The sequence below is a fragment of the Ammospiza nelsoni genome, chromosome 25, assembly GCF_027579445.1.
Source record: "Ammospiza nelsoni isolate bAmmNel1 chromosome 25, bAmmNel1.pri, whole genome shotgun sequence".
Lineage (NCBI taxonomy): Eukaryota > Metazoa > Chordata > Aves > Passeriformes > Passerellidae > Ammospiza > Ammospiza nelsoni.
This window is the reverse complement of record NC_080657.1, coordinates 670,001-691,447: the sequence shown is the minus strand read 5'-3', so window position 1 is coordinate 691,447 and position 21,447 is coordinate 670,001. Positions and strand designations below refer to the sequence as shown.

General features: G+C 51.9%; 2 protein-coding genes across 2 annotated transcripts; both read left to right on the top strand.

Moving 5' to 3' along the window:
• Positions 1 to 1,898: 1,898 nt before the first annotated feature.
• DHDDS (dehydrodolichyl diphosphate synthase subunit) lies at positions 1,899 to 11,866 on the top strand. The gene is made up of 9 exons (XM_059488572.1): positions 1,899 to 1,944; positions 2,857 to 2,936; positions 3,707 to 3,823; positions 4,354 to 4,496; positions 5,093 to 5,209; positions 5,386 to 5,487; positions 6,139 to 6,253; positions 7,385 to 7,492; positions 10,268 to 11,866. Exons 2-9 carry the CDS (start codon positions 2,874 to 2,876, stop codon positions 10,502 to 10,504), a joined length of 1,002 nt encoding a protein of 333 aa, XP_059344555.1. The 5' UTR covers positions 1,899 to 1,944; positions 2,857 to 2,873; the 3' UTR covers positions 10,505 to 11,866.
• A 1,474-nt stretch (positions 11,867 to 13,340) lies between these two features.
• HMGN2 (high mobility group nucleosomal binding domain 2) lies at positions 13,341 to 16,824 on the top strand. Its single transcript, XM_059488585.1, has 6 exons — positions 13,341 to 13,608; positions 14,163 to 14,207; positions 14,611 to 14,640; positions 15,162 to 15,212; positions 15,536 to 15,631; positions 15,976 to 16,824. Exons 1-6 carry the CDS (start codon positions 13,594 to 13,596, stop codon positions 16,009 to 16,011), a joined length of 273 nt encoding a protein of 90 aa, XP_059344568.1. The 5' UTR covers positions 13,341 to 13,593; the 3' UTR covers positions 16,012 to 16,824.
• Positions 16,825 to 21,447: the final 4,623 nt, after the last annotated feature.

Genomic DNA, 21,447 nt, shown 5'->3' with positions numbered 1-21,447 from the left:
CCCCCGGCACCTCGGCTGTGCCAGGGAAACTGCTGCCCCCCAATCCCTGTGTCTGCCCCCCGATCCCTGTTATCTACCCCCAATTCCTTGTCTGCCCCCCTCAATCCCTGTATCTGCCCCCTCAATCCCTGTGTCTGCCCCCAATCCCTGTGTCTGCCCCCTCGTCCCTGTATGTGCCCCCAAATCCCTGTATGTGTCCCCCTAATTTCTGTATCTGTCCCCTCAATCCCTGTATCTGCCCTCAAATCCTGTATCTGCCCCCAGTTCCTGTATATGCTCCCTCAATCCCTATATCTGGCCCCTCAATCCCTGTATCTGCCCCCAATCCCTGTATCTGCCCCCTCAATCCCTGTATCTGCCCCCCTCGTCCCTGTATCTGCCCCCTCATCCCCCTCTACCCTCAAGGATCCTGTAGGACCTTCCCCGCCTGCTCCCACATTAATGGTTTGGTGATTTCCCTGTCAGATGTCTTGTGTGTGTAAATGCCTCTGTAAACCTTTCTACTTTCTCTCAGTATTCTCCTTGGTTATTGTTTACAAAAAATAAGAGGAAAAAAAAAAAAGAGAAAAAAAGGAAAAAAAAAATAGAAAATATCCAAAGCATGTACCAGGTTACGGAGCAGGGAGATGGATGTGCTCTCCCACCCAGAGCTGCCAGGTGGGAGCTCTGTAACCATCCCTGCCCTGGGCAAAGCAAACAGGGAATCACTCAGCTTTCCCCCGGGGCACTGGGATCTGAGAAAACAGGGATTTTTAACAGGGATTTTTATCTGTGCTGGGAAGCCACGCTGGAGGAGATGGGATTGATTCGCATCTCCTCGTGTTGGCCATTGTGGCTCTTCCCTTCTGCTGACAATAATTAACTCGATTGCTGCATCATGGCCCACCCTGCCCACGGGCACTATGCATGAGGGGACAGCGGAGCATGGGGCACGCTCAGGGTCCTGCCGTGACACGGGGGTGTTTGAATGTAGAAAATGTGAGAAATAAATGTAGAGAATGTGAGAAATAAAACAAAGACGTCCCTCACGAGGGGGTGTCTGCCCTGGGACGAAAGCCTTGAGTCCCAGAAATGTCCAGAGGAGACGGAAGAATGTAATCCATGTTGTTTACTGCTAGCAACCAAAGCGTTCGTGTCAAACCCGTGAAGTTTTACAGGGTGGGAGGGAGGGGATGTGGGGTCTGTGTGTGTGTGTGGGGCTCAGGGTGACCCTGTGCAGTTACTCACACTTCCCAAAGACATTTCCTGCCGTGGTCCCTGCAGCGACATCCTCAGCGCCTGCTGCTGCAGGTTTCCCCCCCTTCTGCTCGTTTTATTTTTGTTTTTGTACCAACTATGTAAAATGTGGGGTTTTTTTCTTTTCTGGAAAAAAAAAAAATAATAAAGACCATTGACAATGGCTGCTGGTGATGTTCTGTGTGTGGTCACTTGTGGTTCTTTGCGTGGGTTGAGGAGCTCAGGGAACCAGATGCCACCCCCCAAAAGTGCCCCAGCCCTGCCACGGAAACGCAGAGCGGTTTGGGTGGAAGGGACATTAAAGCCCACCCAATAACCCCACCCCTGATATGGCAGAGACATCTTCCCCATCCCAAGCTGCTCCAAGCCTCCATGTCCAGCCTGGCCTGGGACATTTCCAGGGATCCAGGGGCAGTCACAGCTGCTTTGAAAACCCCCACGCTCACAAAGGGACAATTTCCTGCCCATCCACGCCGCTCTCTGTCCCTCTGTAGCCGTTCCCGCGTCCTGTCCCTGACCATCTCCCCCTCCCCTCACAGCTCCCCCACCGCCATCTTCCCCTCCCCTCACGGCTTTCCCCCCCGCCCCTGCGCACGCGCGGCCCCGCCCCCGCCACGCCCCGTCCGGCGCGCGCCGCCGTGTGACGTAAGCGGAAGGGCACGTCACCGTCCGGCGGAGGCGGAGGCTGAGGCGGCGCCGCCAGGGCAGGTACCGGGACCGGGACCGGGACCGACCGGGGAGAGCCGGGACTGACCCGGGGCATAACGGGGCTTACCGGGGATTACCGGGCACAGCGGGAGCGTGGCGGGCGGGCTGCGTCTCCTTCCGCCGTGCCTCTCCCGCCGGCGGCCGTGTCCCTCCCCTCACGGAGTCGGCCGAGGCCTGAGGGACGCCCCCTCCTCACCGTGCGCTTCCCGCCCGGGAGGGCCCGGGAGGATCCCGGGAGTGGAGGCACCCGCCGGGTCTGGCTGTGCTCCCCGCTCTCGGCCGGTTCCGCTCGCTGCTGGCGGCGGGACGGGCTCCCGGGGGCTCCCGGGGAGCGGGCACGGCCTCTCTGAAGGGCGGTGTGCGGGAGCCCTGGGTCGCACCGGCCGCCGTTAGGTGCCCGTCAGCAGCCAGCGGTGGTGCTGGGAGAGCTCTGCCCGAGCCCTGCGTCAGGAGCTGTAGGAGCAGCCCGAATTCAGCGGTTCCCTGCCCTGATGTTTGTGGCTGTGGGCAGGGGTCCCCTCCTGAGGGAGCAGGCCGAGAAAGCCCACACGGAGAATAAACTCACGAGTAACTCGATCTGCTGCTGCCCCTGCACGGTGGGATGAAGTCCAGGCCGTTGGGTCTGGGCCGTTGGGGCTGGTCTGGGTCTGTACGGACCAGTCCTGCAGACTGCAGCACTCAGGGATGGTTCTCCTTGCACCAGCTGGTGCAGAACCCACTCAGATAACACAGCTGGAAAATTCCAGAGCCTGTTTCTGAGCTTCCCCACTGCCTGCTTATCCAAGGACTCGCACAGACAATGTAAAGGGCTCCAGAGCAGCAGTCAGAGCTGATTTTTCCCAGTTGGTTTATTTGCTTTGGGCTCAAACAATCGCCTTTAACCCCTTTATTTTCATCTTCCCTTTGATAAAGGAGCTCTCAATTAAAAAATGTCGTGGATCAGAGAGGGCGAGCTGACCATCATAGAGAGGTTCTGTGCCAACATCATCAAGGTAAGGGATGGATTTGGGTGGATTTTGTGGTGAGGAGCTGGCAGGTTCTTCAGGGTGGAAATGATTCTGTGGCTGCAGAGCTCTGGAAATGGAGAGTTGTTGGCAAGGCTACGTTTAGTGCTGGCACTGGATGTGCATCCCTAAACTCCATCCCAGGCTGGGAGATTGCTTGGGCTTAGCCTTGCAAATGAGCAGGACTGCAGGCAGTGCTTGCCAATAAGGATCTGTGCCCTTGCTGAGGAAGGCAGGGCATGGGAAGGAGGGAGAGAGGAGAGATCCTCATGCTCTCAGGGAGTTTAAGGAAGGAAACTGAGTATTGGAACAAAAACTCACCAGTTCCAGGAAAATTATCTCCTTGCTCAGGCTTGAGACTGGTGGTGCTGCCCCAGTGAGGTCAGTGGGAAGGAACACTGCTCTTTGTGTGGGGAAGTCTTATGGCCTTTCCTTGTGTTCTCTGAAGGTAACTGTGTCTAAAAAGGCTCTTGAGTTCTGAAATAAGAATTGCAGCATAAACCCCTGTGTGCCCCTCCCTGGCCGCAGCTGTGGCAGCTCCTGAGCACTGCAGCTCTGTCCTGAGGAGTGGGGAGGGCAGAGCTGCCCTCCAGCTCGGGCCCTTGTCAGCACTGAGCTGTTCCTTTGGAGAGACCCCAGAGTGGGCTTGGCAGGGAGGACACCAGCACCCTGCTCCTTCCAGCTGCAGGGGACAGGCTGGGCTCTCAGCGGGACAGCCCTGCTCACCTGCTGCCCTGCTGTGCCTCTCCTGTCTGCAGGCAGGCCCGATGCCCAAGCACGTCGCCTTCATCATGGACGGCAATCGCCGCTACGCCCAGAAGTGCCACGTGGAGAGGCAGCAGGGACACTCCCAAGGCTTTGACAAGCTGGCACAGGTGGGGAGGATGTTTTCTGTATTTGTGTGGTGGGAGTTGGAGCTGGGTTTGCTGCTGGACTGGTGTCCTGTGTTCCTTCTCTCCATTCTTCCCATGCTTGGAGCTGCTGTTCGTCATCAGGATTCACAGCTTCAGCTCCTCCCTCTCTGTGGTATCCTGCAGAGTCATTCTATTCAGCTGCTTTTCCTTCTGTTTTGCCCTCAATTAAAACATCTACCTTACAGATCCCAAGGCTTTTATTTCTGTGAAACAGGTTGACTTTCTCTGAAACCATTTTGAAAAGTGCACTGTTATATAATTTATGGTGCTTTTCCTGGCTGGATGAGTCCCCTGTGGTGGATTCTCATCCTCAGGTAGTGATATTTTCCTCCTGTTCTTTGATATGAATCTGAAATTCACATCTAGGGGTTCCGTATTTTTGATAGTTGTTTATTTTGATCCAGCCCTGGCCTGGTGGGAGACCACAGGAGGGTTTCACATGGAGCAGTTGTGTCCTGCTGGCCTGATGGTTACATTTTGTCTCCTTGCAGACACTGAGGTGGTGCCTGAACCTGGGCATCCGGGAGGTGACAGTTTATGCCTTCAGCATTGAGAACTTCAAACGCTCCAAGGAGGAGGTGGATGGGCTCATGGACCTGGCCAGACAGAAGTTCAGCCGCCTCCTGGAGGAGCAGTAAGAGTGGAACTGGGGCAGGACACCATGAGTGGCAGGGATGTTCCATTTTGTGAGAATCCATTAATGAGGAGAGCCTTCCCCACCCGCAGTCAGGGACTGGAGGGGCTCTGCCTGCCTGGGTGGGGTGTACAGCTCTGTGCATGCACGCTGCCCCTGCACATCACATTTGGGACAACTGTGCCACCCAAACCATGGGGACAAGGACAGCTTTCAGATAAACAGCACAATCAGAAACACAGAGTGACAGATGTTGTTTTCATGAAATGTCAAAGCTCTGTCTTAATTTCTGGTTAGTTAGAGGTGCCCAGAGCCTGTGGTTGTATTTTAAGCCTCCACAGGTAGGGATGCCTGGTCTGTGGTCATATCCAGTCCTTTGGTTATGTCTGTACCTCAGGAGGAGGTGTGGGGAATGGTCACTGTGCCTTTATGGAATGCTTTGGGATGATCAAATCTCAGCCAGCTTGGCACACCTGAAAAGCCTGTGGTGGTTTTGCCTCTCTCCAGTTCCCAGCTTTGCTGAGGCTGTGGGTGGGTGTTGGCACTGTGCAACAGGGACTGATGTGTTTTCTGTGGTCCCCACTGGTTGGGTGCAGGGAGAACCTGAAGAAGCACGGGGTGTGCATCCGTGTCCTGGGGGACCTGCCCCTCCTGCCCGTGGATATCCAGGAGCTGATTGCCCAGGCTGTGCTGGCAACCAGGAACTACAACAAGTGAGTGACATGACACCCAGTTCAAAGAGCTGACAGCTCACGTGTTCCTCTTCTTCCTGAGGGCTGGGACTTGTCAGACATGCTGCACCTCTTTTATTCTTGGTTCTACAAGCACACATCACTGTCTTGTACTGGGCATTCCCAGGATGGGCCTCTCACAGCTTTTCCTTGTGCAGGTGCTTTCTGAACGTCTGCTTTGCTTACACATCGAGACATGAGATCAGCAATGCTGTCAGGGAGATGGCCTGGGGTGTGGAGCAAGGCCTGCTGGAGCCCAGGTAACTCTTGGCTTTCTGTGTGAGGCTTTGGGTGAATCCTGCCTGCCTCACCACTCACACTGCAGGAGAAACCTCTCAGAGGCCAAGTGGCTTTTAAATAGATCTCATTAAACCAGCGGGACTGGAACAAATGACTTAAAGTTACTATGCAGTGTTTGGCTTTTATTATTTCAGTTACCATGGTGATAGATACACAACCAAGGCAGAAGAGAAATTAGGTCTGTGTCTTAAGTTAGTTTAAATGTGAAGGCAGATTTTATGCCACAACAATTGGCTGCTTGGCTGACAGTCTTAGCTATGAGGTCAAACAACAGATGAATCATGAATGCTGCACTGTTCCTCCACCCTGAAGGAGAAGGAATAGTTACTCTCTGCTCCCTGCTGCAGATGGAAGCCCTCACAGTCTGCTTCCACCACTGTGTTATGTTTCAAAGAGCATGGAGTGGGATGCTCTGGGGGCTGAAGCAGCATTTGGAATAGCCTGTGGAGCAGACAGCAGTGTCTAAAAGAAGCAAGTGGATGGCTGACTGTGGTTTAGCTCTCCCACCCAGTTTTAATTTGCAGCCCTGAGTTTACAGAAAACCCCTTAGTTCTGGTTTGTGGCACATCCATCAGGCCAGGAGGGTGTGTGACAGGCTGTGTCTCTTTCAGTGACGTGTCTGAGTCGCTGCTGGATAAATGTCTGTACACCAGCAACTCCCCCGACCCTGACCTGCTGATCAGGACCTCTGGGGAGGTTCGCCTCAGTGACTTCTTGCTTTGGCAGGTAAAGTCTCTGTTCTCTCCTTGGGATATTCCACCTTTGCCTCAGAGGGTGCTGCTGTTCCACTAACTCCAGGTGCAAGCAGATGTGAGGGCTCTGCATCTCCTTCTGCTGGGGTCAGGTAGCTTCCAGGATGGGCTGAGTGCTGGGGCATCTCTGAGCAATCTGTGTCTGGCAGATCTGTGTTTGCCTAAAATCATGAATTCTCATCCCTTGGCTCCTCTCCTTACCTTTAGATAATTTCTTATTTGTAGAGAACATTTGAGTGGAGTTGCTTCGGCTGAAGCTCACATGTTATTGTACATGTACAGTTTGGAGCCAAAACCAAATTGCCTTTAGGCAACCACATCAAATTATTCCCATTCCAAATTATTTAATTGGCAAGTTCTCAGAAGTTGTCTGGCCTGAGCTGTGCTTACCTACCAAGGCATCCCCTCTCCTCCCCCTGCTTTTGAGCACACCCATACCCTGGGTGGTGTTGATGCTATGAAATAACACTTGGCTTGCTCCTCTTGGTGGTACAGGAGTCCTGTTAAGTGTTGGATTGTTTTAGCAGTCATCATAGGAACACGTTTATCCCAGACTGTGAGGAACTTGGTGGCAAAAATAGGTTTTGACTTGAAATCTTTCATCTTCCAGCTCAAGGATATCTTCAGTGCCCCACAACTCTTGGCTCCATGAAGCACTTTAAATGCCATGAGTGGGCAGTAAGGAATATCATGAGATGTCATTTGAAGAATGGCTTAAATGTCATGTCCTGATCCTCAGTTCAACTGTTATTCCCTCAGCCTTTGGTACTCCAGTGTTGCTATTTTAGTTTTTTTATAAGTCTGTGATGCTTAAGCTATTAAAAATACCTCTCTGAAGAGCAACACAGCATTAGAAAGAATTCTGCTGATGCCTTTGCAGGAGTGGATGACTGGTGTCCCAGCATTGAAAACGAATTAGAAGGACTCTACACTGTGCAATTTCAGACTCTCCTAGCTGCTTTTTACCTCACTTTAAGTAGAATCTGATAACAGGCTAGGTGAAACCTTTGTGGGGAAAGTGGCACAGTTTGCCCAACAGAGTTGCATCTTAATGACTTTTTCTCTTGCTCAGTGATTAAATTGTTGGTGATCTTGCCTTCTGCAGACATCCCATTCATGCCTGGTGTTTCAATCAGTCTTGTGGCCAGAATATTCCTTTTGGAACTTGTGTGAAGCTATCCTTCAGTTCCAGATGAACTACAGTGCTTTACAGGTAAGGAGCCTTGGGGAAGTGGGAAGCCCAGCCCCATGTGTTACCTGCACAGCAGCTGAGCTCAGGTGGGAGGCTGCAGAGGGGGAGCAGTGGTTGTTAGCTACCATCTTGTTTCAGTAGCAGCTCACGTGTTGCTCCTGCTGTACCCCTGAGGTTTGTTACAAGGTCTTGGTATGTGGCCAGGCTCCTCTACTTTCAGCAAGACCCAGAATCTCCAAAGTCAGCCCTGTCTCTGCCACTCATTGCTCGTTGCAGCAGCTGGAGCATCTGTGCCAGGGCTCACACACCCAGTGAGCACTGCTGGTGTGCCACTGGGTGAGACCTGCACTCACACTGCACCAAGCAGGGAGTACTCACATGCTCTTCCTCCAACTCCGCTGTTGTTTTTAGGGCTGTAACAAGGGGGTGTAGAGTTTCCTTTCTGGGAGCTGGAATGAGGCAGCCTGAGCTGTGAGTCTGTGGACAAGTGTCCCCTTTCTGGTGGGTCCAGATGTACCTGCTGAAGGGATTGTTCCTACTGCTCACTGACGTCGTTCCTCTCCTTTTAGCTCTGTTGCTGTGAGCTCTCCCTGACCTGGTTCTGCTACAGCCGGCCAGTTCAGTAGTGAGATAGGAGTTTGGCTATTTTTAAGCAAAACCAGTGTGGGAGCTGGAACTCCTGATGGAGAAATGTGGGGGGCAGCAGCAGTGACTGGCAGAAGGACCTCAGGGTGGCAGCTCTTCATCCCCACCACATATCGCTGCTCAATGTGTCTGTTCCTTAATTATTTGGGTCCTCTTTTTAAAAGCAGGCATTCCACTGCCCCTTTTCTACCTTCAGGGACCTTGCTCACCCCTGAGAGTTGTCAAAGAGATTGTAGCCAGTTGTGGCTATGGCTGAATTTAATCAAGTGCAGTCAGTCTGGCAGCATCCAAACTCTTCATGTCCTTAACCTCTTTTGTTCCTATTTCTGGCCCAAGTCTGCCCTTTTCCTACCAGCAATTCATTGTATTAGTACAGCTAATGGCAGTTCACCTTCTGCACGAAGAGGGAAGCAGAAAAGGCAGTAGTGTTTGTCATTGCCATGAGCTTGGCCTCTGTCTGGAACAGTAAGGTCACTGTTCTGACTTTGCTCCTGGTGCTGGTTTCTGACAGGCAACAAATGCAGCTTCTGTTCCCAGCTATTCTCAGCTTTTCTTAGTTCTGGTTGGTGGCTGGATGTGTTCATGCCATGCTATTATCAAGGTTTCTCATTGTCCACATTTGTCGTCTAAGTTTTCTCCCTGTAAGAGCCACTTTGCAGTGTCTGAGGCTGCCCTTTTTCCAGGGAACCCTCACAATTGTGCAAAGGGAGGACTTCTCCCTCAGAGAAACTGAGATTTAGGAGCTGGGTCTTTTAGAATTTAAAATAGGTGATCTTGAAATCCAAAAGAGGTCACAAAGTAAATTCTCTTGGTGGGAGGGTTGCTGTCAGTGAGGATGGGGAGACTGGGGGGGGACTTGCTGAGAATCCAGGATGTTTTACAGCAGCTGTGTTTGCTTTGGGAATGGGCTGCTGCTTTTGGGGTGTGGATGGGCAGCAGGATGGAAGGGGTGACAAGGTACAGAAATCCCCCTTGATTGTCAGGTAGTGGACAAAAGAATTCCTCCTTCCATCAGCTCAACCAGCATCACTTTCAGTGGCTGCCATTTTATTTCCCAGCTGATTCTTGCTCTCCATGGAGTCCCAGCATCAGCTGGAGCCTGCTTTTGGTACCTGGTAGATCTGGGAAGGAATGCAGGGCTTGGCTGGCCAGCCTGCCCCTGCAGGGGTGAGCTGAGTCTTTCCTGGGCCATAAACAGAATTGAGCTTTGAGGGATTGAAGTCTCCTGCTCAGCAGGCTGGTGATGATCCTTGCAGTCAGCCTGAGTGCATCCATTCAGTGGCTTTGCTGGGGATATTTCTGCTCACACTGCCAGCACAACAAGAGCTAATTTCCAGAGCTATAGCTGCCTTAGGCTCAGGAAAAGTGTGGGGATGAGTGAGTCAGGCTCTCATTACAGTAATTATTCTTCTTGCTTGCTTGAAAGACCAGCACTTCCCAAGAGTGTGTGTCAGTTTATGTCACAGTGACCAGTTTTACAGTTTTTAAAAATAGAACCTCAATATTCCTGCCTGCTGATGTGTTTTTGCTGCTGGAAGCTGCAGGCCAGGATGTGTGCAATAAGGAGAAATCTAAAAGTGATGTTCTACAAGAAAACATTTCAAATACTTGGGTAGACAAGGATGGCTCCTGCCTTTGCCTCTCTCCTGCTGTGTCTCAAGTCAGTACATCCTTAGATCACAGAAATTTGGGAATGCTGAGCTTATTCCTGCTTTTGTTTTAAAGCTGATAAGCTCAATACTGGATCATCTCAAAGAACTGCCCTGCAAGTCATGGTTTGGAATCCCCTAAAACCTTTCAGCAGCCAGGAGAATAGGATCAAAAACTCTGTGATAAGAGTGGTGAGGGTAAGAGTGTGCATGTTGGGGTTCAGGAGCTCTCCTGTAGCTGTTCCTCTCTGATTCCAGTATCTGAGGGTTTTCCCACAATCTGTCCTGACTTTTATCTGTTCTAACTAGGAGTTCATGCTCTGAGCAGAGCTGTGTCTTGGAGGCAAGGTTCAGGGGGACATCCCTGTGGTTTTGAGCAGGCTGCCTCAAGGTGGAAGAGGCAGACCCAGAGTGAAGCTGCAGCCCCACGGCCGGGCAGAGGCTGTTTGTGCCCTGTCCCACAGGTGAGCTAAGGTGGTGACACTCCTGCTTTTCCCTCCAGAAGGCCAGAGACTCCTACCTGGAGGAGAGGAGGCGGCAGCAGCTGGAGAGGGACCAGGCGTACGTGAGCAGGAAGCTGCAGCAGGAGGGCTGCCTGTCCCACGGAGACTCGCGGCGCCGGCGCTCGCTGCTGCAGAAGTGCACAGCCCTGAGGGAGGAGAGGATCCAGGGCTTCCTGCAGGCCCTGGAGCACAAGAGAGCTGACTTCTTGGAGAGACTGTGTCCGGTGTCTGCGTGACACAGGTGCTGGCCCTGGGGAGCACAGCCTGCAGGGCGAGCCGTGGGCTGCGCCAGGAGCTCCCGTCCCGCTGGCCCTGCCCGGGCAGGGAGGGCTGCTGTGAACTCTCCTGGCCTGTCATGCTGCTGAGGAAGGTGCTGCCGTCCTGTGTCGCCTCCCTGCCCTGGTGACAGACCCCTGCACCCTGCTGGGTCTCTGCTGCCGGGCCCTTGGCAGCCCAGGTGCTCCGGTGACAAGAAGTTAACTGCAATGAGCCTGCCCCAGCTCTCTGATTGCTCCTGAGCTGGCCCAGCCAGACCAGTTCAGTGCTGTTAAATCAGTCTGGGCTCGGGTTCTTTCCCTGGCTCTGCAGTAGGGAATCTCCTGTTGAGATGTGCTCTGCTGTCCCATCAAGGGAGAGGATTGTTCTGGTGTCAGGGGCATTCCCCACTGCCTGCTCCCTGAGAGCATCTTGTCTTTTCCCCCTGACTGCTGGGTAGGATGTGTCCATTCCTGGTCTCCAGAGAGCTAAAGGAAGGGTTCCAGCCTTGCTGTAAGGAGAAAAAGCTGCCCCAAAGCTTCAGCAGGTTCTGAGAGATAAAGGAAGGGTTCCAGCCTTGCTCTAAGGAATAAAAGCTGCCCCAAAGCTTCAGCAGGTTCTGAGATCTCTCCTGAGCAGTGTGTTGGGGAAAAGCCAGGTGCAGAAGGTGCTGGACCACACTGACCTTGGCAAAGGCTCTGAGCAGGCAGGAAAAAAGGATTGGCTGGGAATGAACCTTCTCAGGAAGGGAATTGGCAAAACAGGTGATGGCTACCCCATGCCAGACCCTCTGAGGGAGCTTCCAGGGAACGAGGGAGGGCCTAATTCAGGAATACAGTAGCCAAAACCAACCTCTCACCCCAGCCCAGATGGTTCAGAGGGGCAGTTTGGCTGATCCTAAAGGGAGTGGCCAGAGCAGCTGTGGAGCATTGCTTGTTCTCAGTTTTCCATTGGCAGGGAGATGGACAAGCTGATTTCCAGGGTTGTTTCCACCTCTCATTCCTCCTGGTTTCCGTCCCCACGATCAAAGTAACTGAAAATGTCTTGATTTTTGCTCCTGCTGCACACACACGTGTGGCAGTACCAGCTGTTGCTGGGTTTTGAAGTGTTTCTTCTTACCTCCAGGTGAAAACCACAAAATGCAGATTTAACAGCCTTGTAAGTGCTGCACACTGAGCACTTGGCCTGTGATTGTGAAGAACTGTGTAGTCTAACTGGGAATAAAGTATATTCATACCAAAGTTATTTAAAAAATAACCTGAATGTTTAAAAGTATGTGGAGCTGCTTATTTTAAGGTGTGATGAAGCTGGAATCGAGGTTTAATATAGTAATATTTAATCTGTGACAGACTCCTCATGTGATTCCTATTGGCCTGGGAATGATTTGAAGGTTATTTTTACAGTGCAGTGTGAGCAGTTTGCTGATGCCCCAAAGAGTGAAGCTGTGCAGGTTCCACCTCTTGTGTAAGTAGCAAAGAGAATTTGGCTGAAAATGTGCTGAGATGATGAGAGCTGTCGATTTTAAACTTCTTTTGCTCTATTTTATTTTCTCCATGTTTCAGGAAACTGGAAGCAGTGTACTCTCCATGAGATGGAAACTCTCCAGTCTGCTTTGCCAGGCTGGTGGGGAGACTTCTACTCAAAAAATGCATTTTTACCTTAAGAAAAAAAAAGTTTTTATTGTGTTCTGACTCTACAGGTGACAAAAGCCACAGAGGTGGCTTTCCACAAAGTACTGGTCCTGATGCAGGGCAGGTAAGTGAAGGGTCTGGTTTATAAAATACTTGTTGGGGAAGTTTTAATCCATTTTATAAAAGGCATCACTGGAGTAGGGGAGGAGGAAGAGCCCTTCAAGCAGTGGCAAAAGGTTCCTGTTACCTGAATTTGTGCATTTCACCTGCATCAGTGAAATGCAGGTGAATTTACATTATTCCTGTAAATGCAGTTGCAGTTATTTCCCCTGTGAGCCTCTCTTTGTTAGAGGGTGGAGATGAGTTACCGGGCAGACCCCAGGGTTTCAGGAGTGCATCTTTCCAGTGAATCTGTGGGAACAGAGCCACAGGCTTCTCTCAGTGAGAACAGCACCTCCATCATTAATTTATATGGGCTGGAGATGGGGAAAATCAGCATGGCTGGAAAAATGTGCAGCTGAAGTGTGAAACAGCCTGGATTTACCTGGGCAGGGAAGGGGGACAGGCTGCTCCTTGGGGTGTTTTTCTGAATGAGGCTGAACTAGAAAGTGAAAGGTTCAGGGAAGCAGCGATGAAGATGTTCCGCTGGATTTACAGCCCAGGGCCGTGGCTGTGCCAGGTGTGAGCCATGTCCCCTCTTGGAAGGAGCCCAACTTCCCTTGGCACCAGCAGCGGGCACCTGTGTGAATTGACTGAACGTCATTTTATTGCTTTCTAACATTTCTCTCTGTCCTTGCAGCGCTGCCGCCTCCTTTCCGGACCGGGTCCCCGCATCCCCGGCGCTGGCCCCGGGAGGGGCCGCGGGGCGGGAGGTGCTGAACGAACAGCTCCGCTCACCTGCGCGGGCTGGCGGCGGGGTTCGGGGTGTTCCTGTCCCCCTTTTCCCCGAGCCGTTTTTCACATCCCCAATTTTCGCATCCCGAATTTTCACCTTTTCCCCCGAATTTTCCCCCCCCCGCGGGTTTCCAGTGCGCGCGCACGGAGGGGGGGGGGGGGTGAATGGCGCGCGCGCCGCCCCCTCCGCGCCCCCCCCATCCCCTCCTTCCCTCCCCGCCTTGGCCCCCGCCCACGTGACCCGCGCGGGCCAATGGGCGCGCGGGGCGGCGGGGATCCGGCTGGAACCGGTTGGGCCGCGTCCGGCTCTATATAAAACTTTATAAACACCCGATTCCAATTAGTGGGGTCGGGACCAGCGCAGCCCGCCGGGTGCAGCCCCGCAGCGCCGCGCGCCCCGCTCCGCAGCGCCGCCAGCGCGCCCGGCTCCCGCACCCCCGCCTCCCGCGCCGCTCCCTCCGCCCCCTCACGGCGCCCGGCGCGCTCCGCACACGCTCCCACACACCCGCGCGTTCACTCGCACTCGCACTCACACGCGCGCAGCCATGCCCAAGAGAAAGGTACGTGCCGCCCCCGCCGCCCTCTCCCCCCTCACGGTGCCCGTTGTGCCCGTTCCCCCCTCACGGAGCCGCCTGTGGGAGGGGGGGCGGGACCAGCGCTCCCCCCGCGCGTTCGGGGCGGTAACGGAGCCGCGGGGCCTCGCGGGGTGGGGGCGGCGCGGGGCCGGTACCGGCGCGGCCGCGCGCGGCGGGAGGGGCCCGCCGGTCCGAACCGGTTGGTTTTGGCGGGAGGTCGGGGCCAGGGGAGGGGGAGGGGAGCGCCGGTGCGGGCGGGAAAGGGCGGGAAGCGGCGGCGGCGCTTTGCCGCCAAAACGGCGGGGGCGGGAGGGGAGGGATGGGGATGGGATGGGAGCGGGGCCCGCCCCGAGCGGCAGCGGCGCCCCCGCACCGGCCCCGGGGCCCGCCTGGGCCGCGCCTAGCGGGGCCGTGCCCGGCATCCCCCGCCCCGCCCGCGGGCCGCCGTGGGGACGGGCCCCCCGGGATTTGGGGTAAAACGGCGGGGAACGGGAGCCCTGCCCATCACCGGTCCCTACAACCTGTGTCCCTGTCCCCAGGCTGAAGGAGAGACCAAGGGCGATAAGGCCAAAGTTAAGGATGAGGTAAGAAGTTCAGTGCTTTGAGAAAGTTGGATCATCAAGTGTTTCCCTTGGAAGATGAGGTTTAACGCCGTCAGAATAACTGGGGAGTAGCGGGGAGGGTTGTCTCAATTGATTCTGACTTTTCAAAGTCTTGACTGCTTTTTAACCACGAGAAATCTTCTTTTAACCACGAAAAATCTACTCAACTACCATTAGCTATTAGTAATTCCAACAGAATAGCCTCATGTTTCTTGAGAACACAGAAAAAGGGAAACTGGGAAACTACCATCTTAATTTCTAAAAACTGAAGAGCTATAGATATAATTTCTGGGGATAGACTACTTTGGGAAGAGAGCAAGTTTGTAAGATGTTGAGAGTTCATATCCCATGTCATTTCAATAGAATTGTTTTCCTTTTCCAACAGCCCCAGCGGAGATCAGCGAGGTTATCTGCTGTGAGTATCCTCTTGCTGGGCAGAGGTGTCACCACACTCGGTGGTTTTACACACGACCTCTGGGTGTGCAAGTGTGTGTCAGCGCTGGAGGTGAAAATTCAGTTCCTCCCTTAAGGCCCTGCCCCGTTGTGTGCTGCTGTGGGAGTGGTAAAATAATGGACAAACCAAACAGCTGCTGCAGTTTCAAATGCTTTATTTGCTTTCCTAAAATGAAGCTATTTGGCCTGAACGTTAAAAAAAAAATAAAAGAAAGTAGTTTGTTTCTCTGGAGCAGGACTTAAACAAGGGCCTGGAGTGCCAGGACAAAGGGGGAATGGCTTCCCACTGCCAGAGACTGGCTGTGAGGGTGGGGAGGCCCCTGGATCCCTGGCAGTGCCCAAGGCCGGGCTGGACAGGGCTTGGAGCCCCCTGGGACAGTGGGAGGTGTCCCTGCCATGGCAGGGTGGCACTGGGTGGGCTGGAAGGTCCTTCCAAGCCAGACCATTCCACCAGTGTCTAACCAGGTTTTCTCTCCCTTGCAGAAACCTGCTCCTCCCAAGCCAGAGCCCAAACCTAAAAAAGCAGCTCCAAAGGTGAGTTGGGTTGGGTCAGGGCTGTTTGGAAAGGTGAATAAATGGTGATGAGGTTTGGCATTGCCTGGCAATGGTAACAGCTGACAAACCTTTGATGAGCAGCTGTGCAGTGAGGAAATGGAGATGCATCCTAAAGCTGAACTGACAGCTTGCAGATTTCACAGAATTTGCATAAAAATACCCAAGTGAGGAGTTCCCACTTGTTGTCACTCCCTCCACAAACAAACCTGGGTGTCTGTGTTCTTTTGGGGCCAGCACCCCAAAGGGGCTGTGGCTCTGCCTGGCTCTGGGAGCTGACAGCAAATGTTGTCTTGCATTCACAGAAGAACGAGAAGGTGCCCAAGGGGAAGAAAGGAAAAGCTGATGCTGGCAAGGAGGGAAACAACCCTGCAGAAAATGGAGATGCCAAAACAGACCAGGTATCCCAGCAGGCTGGTGTGCAGCAGCATTGATTCCTTTCCCTCGGACTGGGACAGGTCTTGGCTTGTGGGTGCTGCTTACAACACTGGGCACGGGGGGCGTTGGTAAAGAGTTAAATTGTCTGTTTGCCAGGGGATGTTGCCACATGGAAGTTACTGTTCTTCTGTCAATTCAAAAAGCAACTTCTAAGTTGTGTTTTATGGTCCAACAGATGTTCAATTTAATTTTATTAAAAATGAGGGCTGTGCAGCCCAGAGAGGATTTGTTCTGCTCAGGGTTTTGCTGTATAGAAAAATGAGCGTCCATTTTTTAATGTGCTGACTTGTTCCCCTTTTCCTTTCAGGCACAGAAAGCCGAAGGTGCTGGTGAAGCCAAGTAAAACGTGTGAATTTTTGATAACTGTGTACTTCTGGTGACTGTACAGTTTGAAATACTATTTTTTATCAAGTTTTATAACAATGCAGAATTTTGGTTTACTTTTTTTTAAGCTATGTTGTTAGCACACAGCCCGCTTCATTGTTGTGTTCTGGGGGGGGTGGGGGGCAATGGGGACAAAAGTCATTTAGTCTGTTTCTCAAAACCTAAATTTTAATAAGAAAAGCTTCTGCCAGTCTCCCAGTTTTTGGAAGAAGGGCCCTTCCTGCAGGGAGGAAGAGGGGGTTCCCCCGTGCTGCGTGTCAGTGTGTCCAGGTGAACCTCAGAGCTCCCACGATGCTGTTGCCTGCTCCACATCGCGGTGCCACCGGCTCTGCCCTGGTGTCCCCTGCTCACCCAGAGCCATCACTCCAAACCACAGAGCTGGGCCGTTCCCTGGCAGAGGATCTGCATTGCTGGTGGCCAGTCTGGCTGTTCTGCCTCAGAAAGGAGCTGCTCTTCCTCTCTCCCCCTGTGGACCCTCAGATGCAGAATTCTGCCCCTGGAGTTTGTGCTCCCCTCCAAGTCAGGGTGGGTTTGTGCAGCGTTGTCAGACAGCGCGCCCTGGGAACGCGCCCACCCTCACTCTAAACCTCACCCAGTGCCAGCTGAGCATTCTGACGGTTTTTAGCAACTTCTCCATTTCGGTAGTCCACAAAGGGAGGGGAGTTTGACAGTTGTTGTAAGGTGTTGCGGATTGTAGCCCATGTCCTGTCTAAATTACCATGATTGTTCATGAAAAGTACTTTTAATAAAGCTGGATACGGTTTGGCTTGGACTGTTCTTAATACTCTCTAATTTTTCCTGCCTTTAGTTCACTTCATGTGGTTTAAGAACATTTGCTTTCTGCATGCCTGTGTTCGTGCTTTCATTCAGATAATTGTTGTAATTCACACCTGAAAAGCAAGGTTTCCTTACCTGAAAGTGAGGTTTCCTTGCCTAAAAGCTAGATCACTGCAGGGTTTTCTTAGAGCCTTGGCTTACTTGGAGGCTGAAAGTGGAACATGTAAATAAATCTACTGAGTTAATTTTTCTTTATTTTCTAAAATGTAGCACTGTACGAAACAGGGAGGAATACAGTGATCTTGCTGCAGAGGAAAGTAAAATTCTGGTCAGCTTTTCTTGGGAGTGAAACCAGAACTGGCTCCATAAAACTGATGATGTGTTACATTTCTGCACTTAAACTTGAATATTGTTGCTCCTGCTAATCAAATCCAGACCTGGCTGGGGTAGTGACTAAGCAGGAGATGAGATTTTTTGAGTAAAAATGCTCCATTTTTATAATTGCTACTTAGACTCCAGAGCAGAGCCAAACCCAAACCCCCCTGTGTAAATGTCTCCTTCAGTGGCTGTCAGATGAGTATTTTTTCCATCTCTGCTTGGCTTTCCCTGGGATTTCAGTGTCTGTTTGTGATTAAGTTCAGTGACCTGTTTCAACCTGTGCTGATTTCAGAGGGAATCCAGTGAAAACGAGCAGGGCAGAGTTTCACATCCAGAAATTTCCAATGCGCTGGAAGTGTCCTGGAGCGGCTGGAGGCACAAAAGGCAGATTGGGATGTGCCCCCAGGAGCTGCTCCATCCCGGGTTCCATAGCTGCTCTGTCTAACAGAAAAGAAATAATGGTGAATAATCCTTAATAATCTTCATTAAACCCCACCCAGAAACAGCCTCCAAACCTCCCGAGCAGTCGCTGGGGCGGCTGGGCAGTGGGATGTCGCTACAGAAAGGAAAATAATAATTAAATCTTAAAATCAGAAAGTTGGAAACAGCCTATCCTGCTTTTGTAGAGATTTACCTTGCTGGGCATCTATAAATGAGCGAGTACTTCCAGAGGAGCTGGGTCTGGGGGTTTGCCTGTGCCCAGTTTCCAGCTGGAATGTTCTGGAGTTCCCTGTGTCCATCACAGGCTGGGTGACCTCTTCACCCCCATCATTAACAAAGTGCTGCTAATGAAGGGAACCCAGGGCTGCTCTTTGTTGGAGGAGTTACTCCTTAACTTCTCCTTCTCCCCACACCAGCAGCCCGTGTGGATCCTCACAGGATGTTTTCCCCAGCCAAGCACAAAAACTGATTTTAAGCGGTGTCTGCCATCTAAATTCCTCAGAAAGCAAAGGATGTTTTGGGTGCTGAGCTGCTTCCCCCTGGCCGTGCCCTGCACTGCTGGAGTTATTGGCCTGTTGGGCTTGACTCGACAGGCAGGGCTCATCTATTTCTCCTTAAGCAAATAGAGACTGAGGGATGCTGAAGCCAGTAAATCCAACTAATTAGCTGTGTAAATTAGAGCTGGGGAGCTGCAGCCCGTGCCTGCTTCGTGGTTAGAGGCACCACAAATCTGCATCGCCGCCTGCCAGAGCGCCTGAAGCTGAACAGACATTTTTTCTGCTAAATTGTAATCATTTTACATGGAAAATTGTCTCTTGTGCATCTGTTGGGAATGGGACTGGTGCTGCCAGGTGCAGTTAACAGGCTGGTCCCTTGGGTGGGCTCTGCAGCAGCGGGGATTTGTCCTGCTGGAGCTTTGGGAAACACATCCAGGGGCCAGAAAGTCACCACTGGCAACGGAAAAACAAATGAGTTCTGTGCTCCACAGCAGGCCTTGAAGCTGGGCACAGTATGGGTTAAATCCATGCAATATTGGAGCTCTGCCACTAATTTGTTTCTGCATTTATTGATTCCAGCACAAGTCACCTGGGAAATAGGGCCAAACTGCTGTTGTCATTTATTACCCTCTTAATAGGTGAAGTTGCAAAGAATGACCAAGTTCTGCTCAGGGCTGAAGCCTTTGGGATGCTGGAAGTGGATACTGGGGATGATCCTTGTTTTCCCAATGCTTCAGGATTTTGCTGAGGTTTTAAGAACAGTGAAATTACTGATAAATTATAGAGCAAAGTCTCTGGACTCTCCCCAAAGCAGCAGCAATTAAACTGAGCAGAAGTTGTTGTGAGCAATGTGAGCAAAGTTAATGTAAGTTGCCAGCCAGTGGCCACTTCTCCATATCCTACAGAGCCACCTTTTCCCCAGCCATGGGTTCAGTTAAACTGAAAGGGAATTGGGCTAAAACCCACGAGAACAGGTGAACTGGACCATGCCAGGAGGGCTCCCCAGGTCCCTGCTCCTCCCAGTGCAGTGCCCTAGGATGAACATTTGAGTTTCAGAATCATTCCCCCTGCAGCAGTTTTGCTTTTGCCTTCAATTCTCTTTGGAAGAAGCAACAGTTTCCTCCAGCCCTGCCACGGGTGGGCTGAAAGGGAACAAGGAAGGCAAATGGACTGAATTCAGCGAGTGCATCCAGACGATATTCAGTTGCAGGATCGTTTTTGTCAGAGGAATCATGCAGCTTGATGGCACAGGGATTTCATTGTCCCTAAATCATCCCAGATATGGTAATGCCATACCCAGGGACTAATATTGCTGACTATAATTCCTGAGCAATGGCACCTTCTCCTGCAGTTGGTGGAGATGAAATGGAGCTTGAGTTAAACTCACAATTTACAGAGTGAGCCCATCATTTGTAAGGGATGGGAAGGAGCTGGCACAGGGGGAGCTGTGGTAAAGTTGATTGAAGCTAATAAAGATCTTTAATAAGTTGGCTTTAGAAGATTTCTGATGTGAGAGACTGGGCTTTTTAAAGACTATTAAAAACTGTTTTGTCGTTTTTTTCTTTTCTTTTTTAGCTTTTTAACCATCCCTTTATGAGGGGAGGCAGAAGATCTATGATGTGGCAAAAGAAACAGGAGTAGAAAATTTCAGGGAGAACTTCGTAAAGTTGACACTTTTTAAGATGCATTAAAGCCTCCAAACAAAAACACTTCATTGCCTTGGGTACAGCAAACCAGCCTGGAGAAAGGACTTGGAGAACCAAGAAGGAGCAGTCCCAGGTGGGAGCGCCCAGGTGTGGAGCAGGTACCACAATTCTCTGCATTTTGCTGGATGCATAAACCCCAAACAAAATTTCTACTTTTCCCCTTTAAAGAGATTTGATAGTAGATTTAATTTTTCCTCACTCAGTTACCCCACTGAGGTTACTTTTGGATTTTGAACAGATTTCCCTGCAGGCTGCAGCTCTCCCCTGCTCTCGGGTTTGTGCAGGGGTAGGTGTATGTGACAGTCTCCTCCTGGAGAGGAGTTACTATCAGATTACAATTAATCTGGATTACTATTTTGGCAATGCCCAGACAGATTTTGTTTGTTTTTATTCCATTGAAGTGGTGTCTTGGTGCCTCCTGATGGAATTCAGTCTCCCCTCAGCACAAGAGCTGAGTGTTCCTGTATTAGGGGTTCTGAGTTTAGCCCGAGGACTGATTGCAAACCTGGGCAATTAAATTGGCTTTTCTCATTATCGGAGATACCAGCAGAGGTTGTTCCTGTGCTGGGGTGTTTGTGGATGGGTTTTGGTGCCCGCAGCCTGGCTGGAGCTGCCCAGGTTTCCCTGCCGTACCGTGATCCAATAACCGCTGTGCTGCCAAGCCCCACTGAGAAAAATCCCCTCGATACCGAATTAATTCTCTTGCAAAATCATCCACGATTTCAGAGCGAGCGGGATGTGGGCACGTTGGAGGGGAAGGCGGCTTTGGGAGCCCCCGGCGCTCCGGCCACAGCCCGGGGCACTGCCCGGCCCATTGGCGCTCGGCGATCAGCAGCAGCAGCAGCAGCAGCAGCGCGTTCGTGCCGCGGCCGCACGGGGGTACCCGCAAACCCCGAGCGGAGCCGCCGGGAGCGCAGCGCGGCCCCAGCCCCGCCCGGCAGCGCTGCCCCGGTCCCGCGGGGGTTCCTGCGCCCACGGAACACGGAACCAGCGCTGCCCCATCCTCTGCCACCCTCGGAGATCGGAGCGGGGCAAACCCGCTCGTTCCAGCGCTCTGAGCCCTCTCTGAGCCTCCTTCCCAGCTTTTGGTGTGATTGTATTCAAAATCCACACTGAGTGCTCAATTCCTCATCGGTTTGCAGGCATAGCTGACATTGCAAAGGAATTTATCCGTGTTATATCAAGCCTTTGAACTGAGGCTTCCCATATCTATTTTAAGAATCACTGGACCATTCCTTTTCCTCCTCAGGCCGTTATTGCAGCTGCTGCGGCACATGTCCTGAAAGTTTGAGCCTAAAACTAGAGCTGCCACTCTCCATCTCATCTGTCCTCAGCTTGGGAAGGGATATCCTAAACCCAGATTTAAATAGGTAGCCTGTAGGCCTGCTCTCTTTTAGGCTTGTTGGCACAAACTGCTCAAATCAGACTTGCTGAATCTTCAGCCTGAGATCACAGAATAAGTGGTGATGTTCAAAGAAGTAATATAATATTTAGTTATTGAAAAATGTCCTGTGCTTTTTGTGTTACTTCATTTTGCTTTTGCATTCCCGTATTTGAGTTTGTGCTTTTGCCCTGTGAGCCAAATCTAGGAAATTA

Coding starts and splice junctions, on each gene's coding strand:
- DHDDS (XM_059488572.1), top strand. CDS start 2,874: ATGTCGTGGATCAGAGAGGGCGAGCTGACCATCATAGAGAGGTTCTGT. Junction 3,824..4,353: donor GCTTTGACAAGCTGGCACAG/GTGGGGAGGATG, acceptor GTCTCCTTGCAG/ACACTGAGGTGGTGCCTGAA. Junction 5,210..5,385: donor GCAACCAGGAACTACAACAA/GTGAGTGACATG, acceptor TTCCTTGTGCAG/GTGCTTTCTGAACGTCTGCT.
- HMGN2 (XM_059488585.1), top strand. Junction 14,208..14,610: donor AGGCCAAAGTTAAGGATGAG/GTAAGAAGTTCA, acceptor CTTTTCCAACAG/CCCCAGCGGAGATCAGCGAG. Junction 15,213..15,535: donor CTAAAAAAGCAGCTCCAAAG/GTGAGTTGGGTT, acceptor TTGCATTCACAG/AAGAACGAGAAGGTGCCCAA.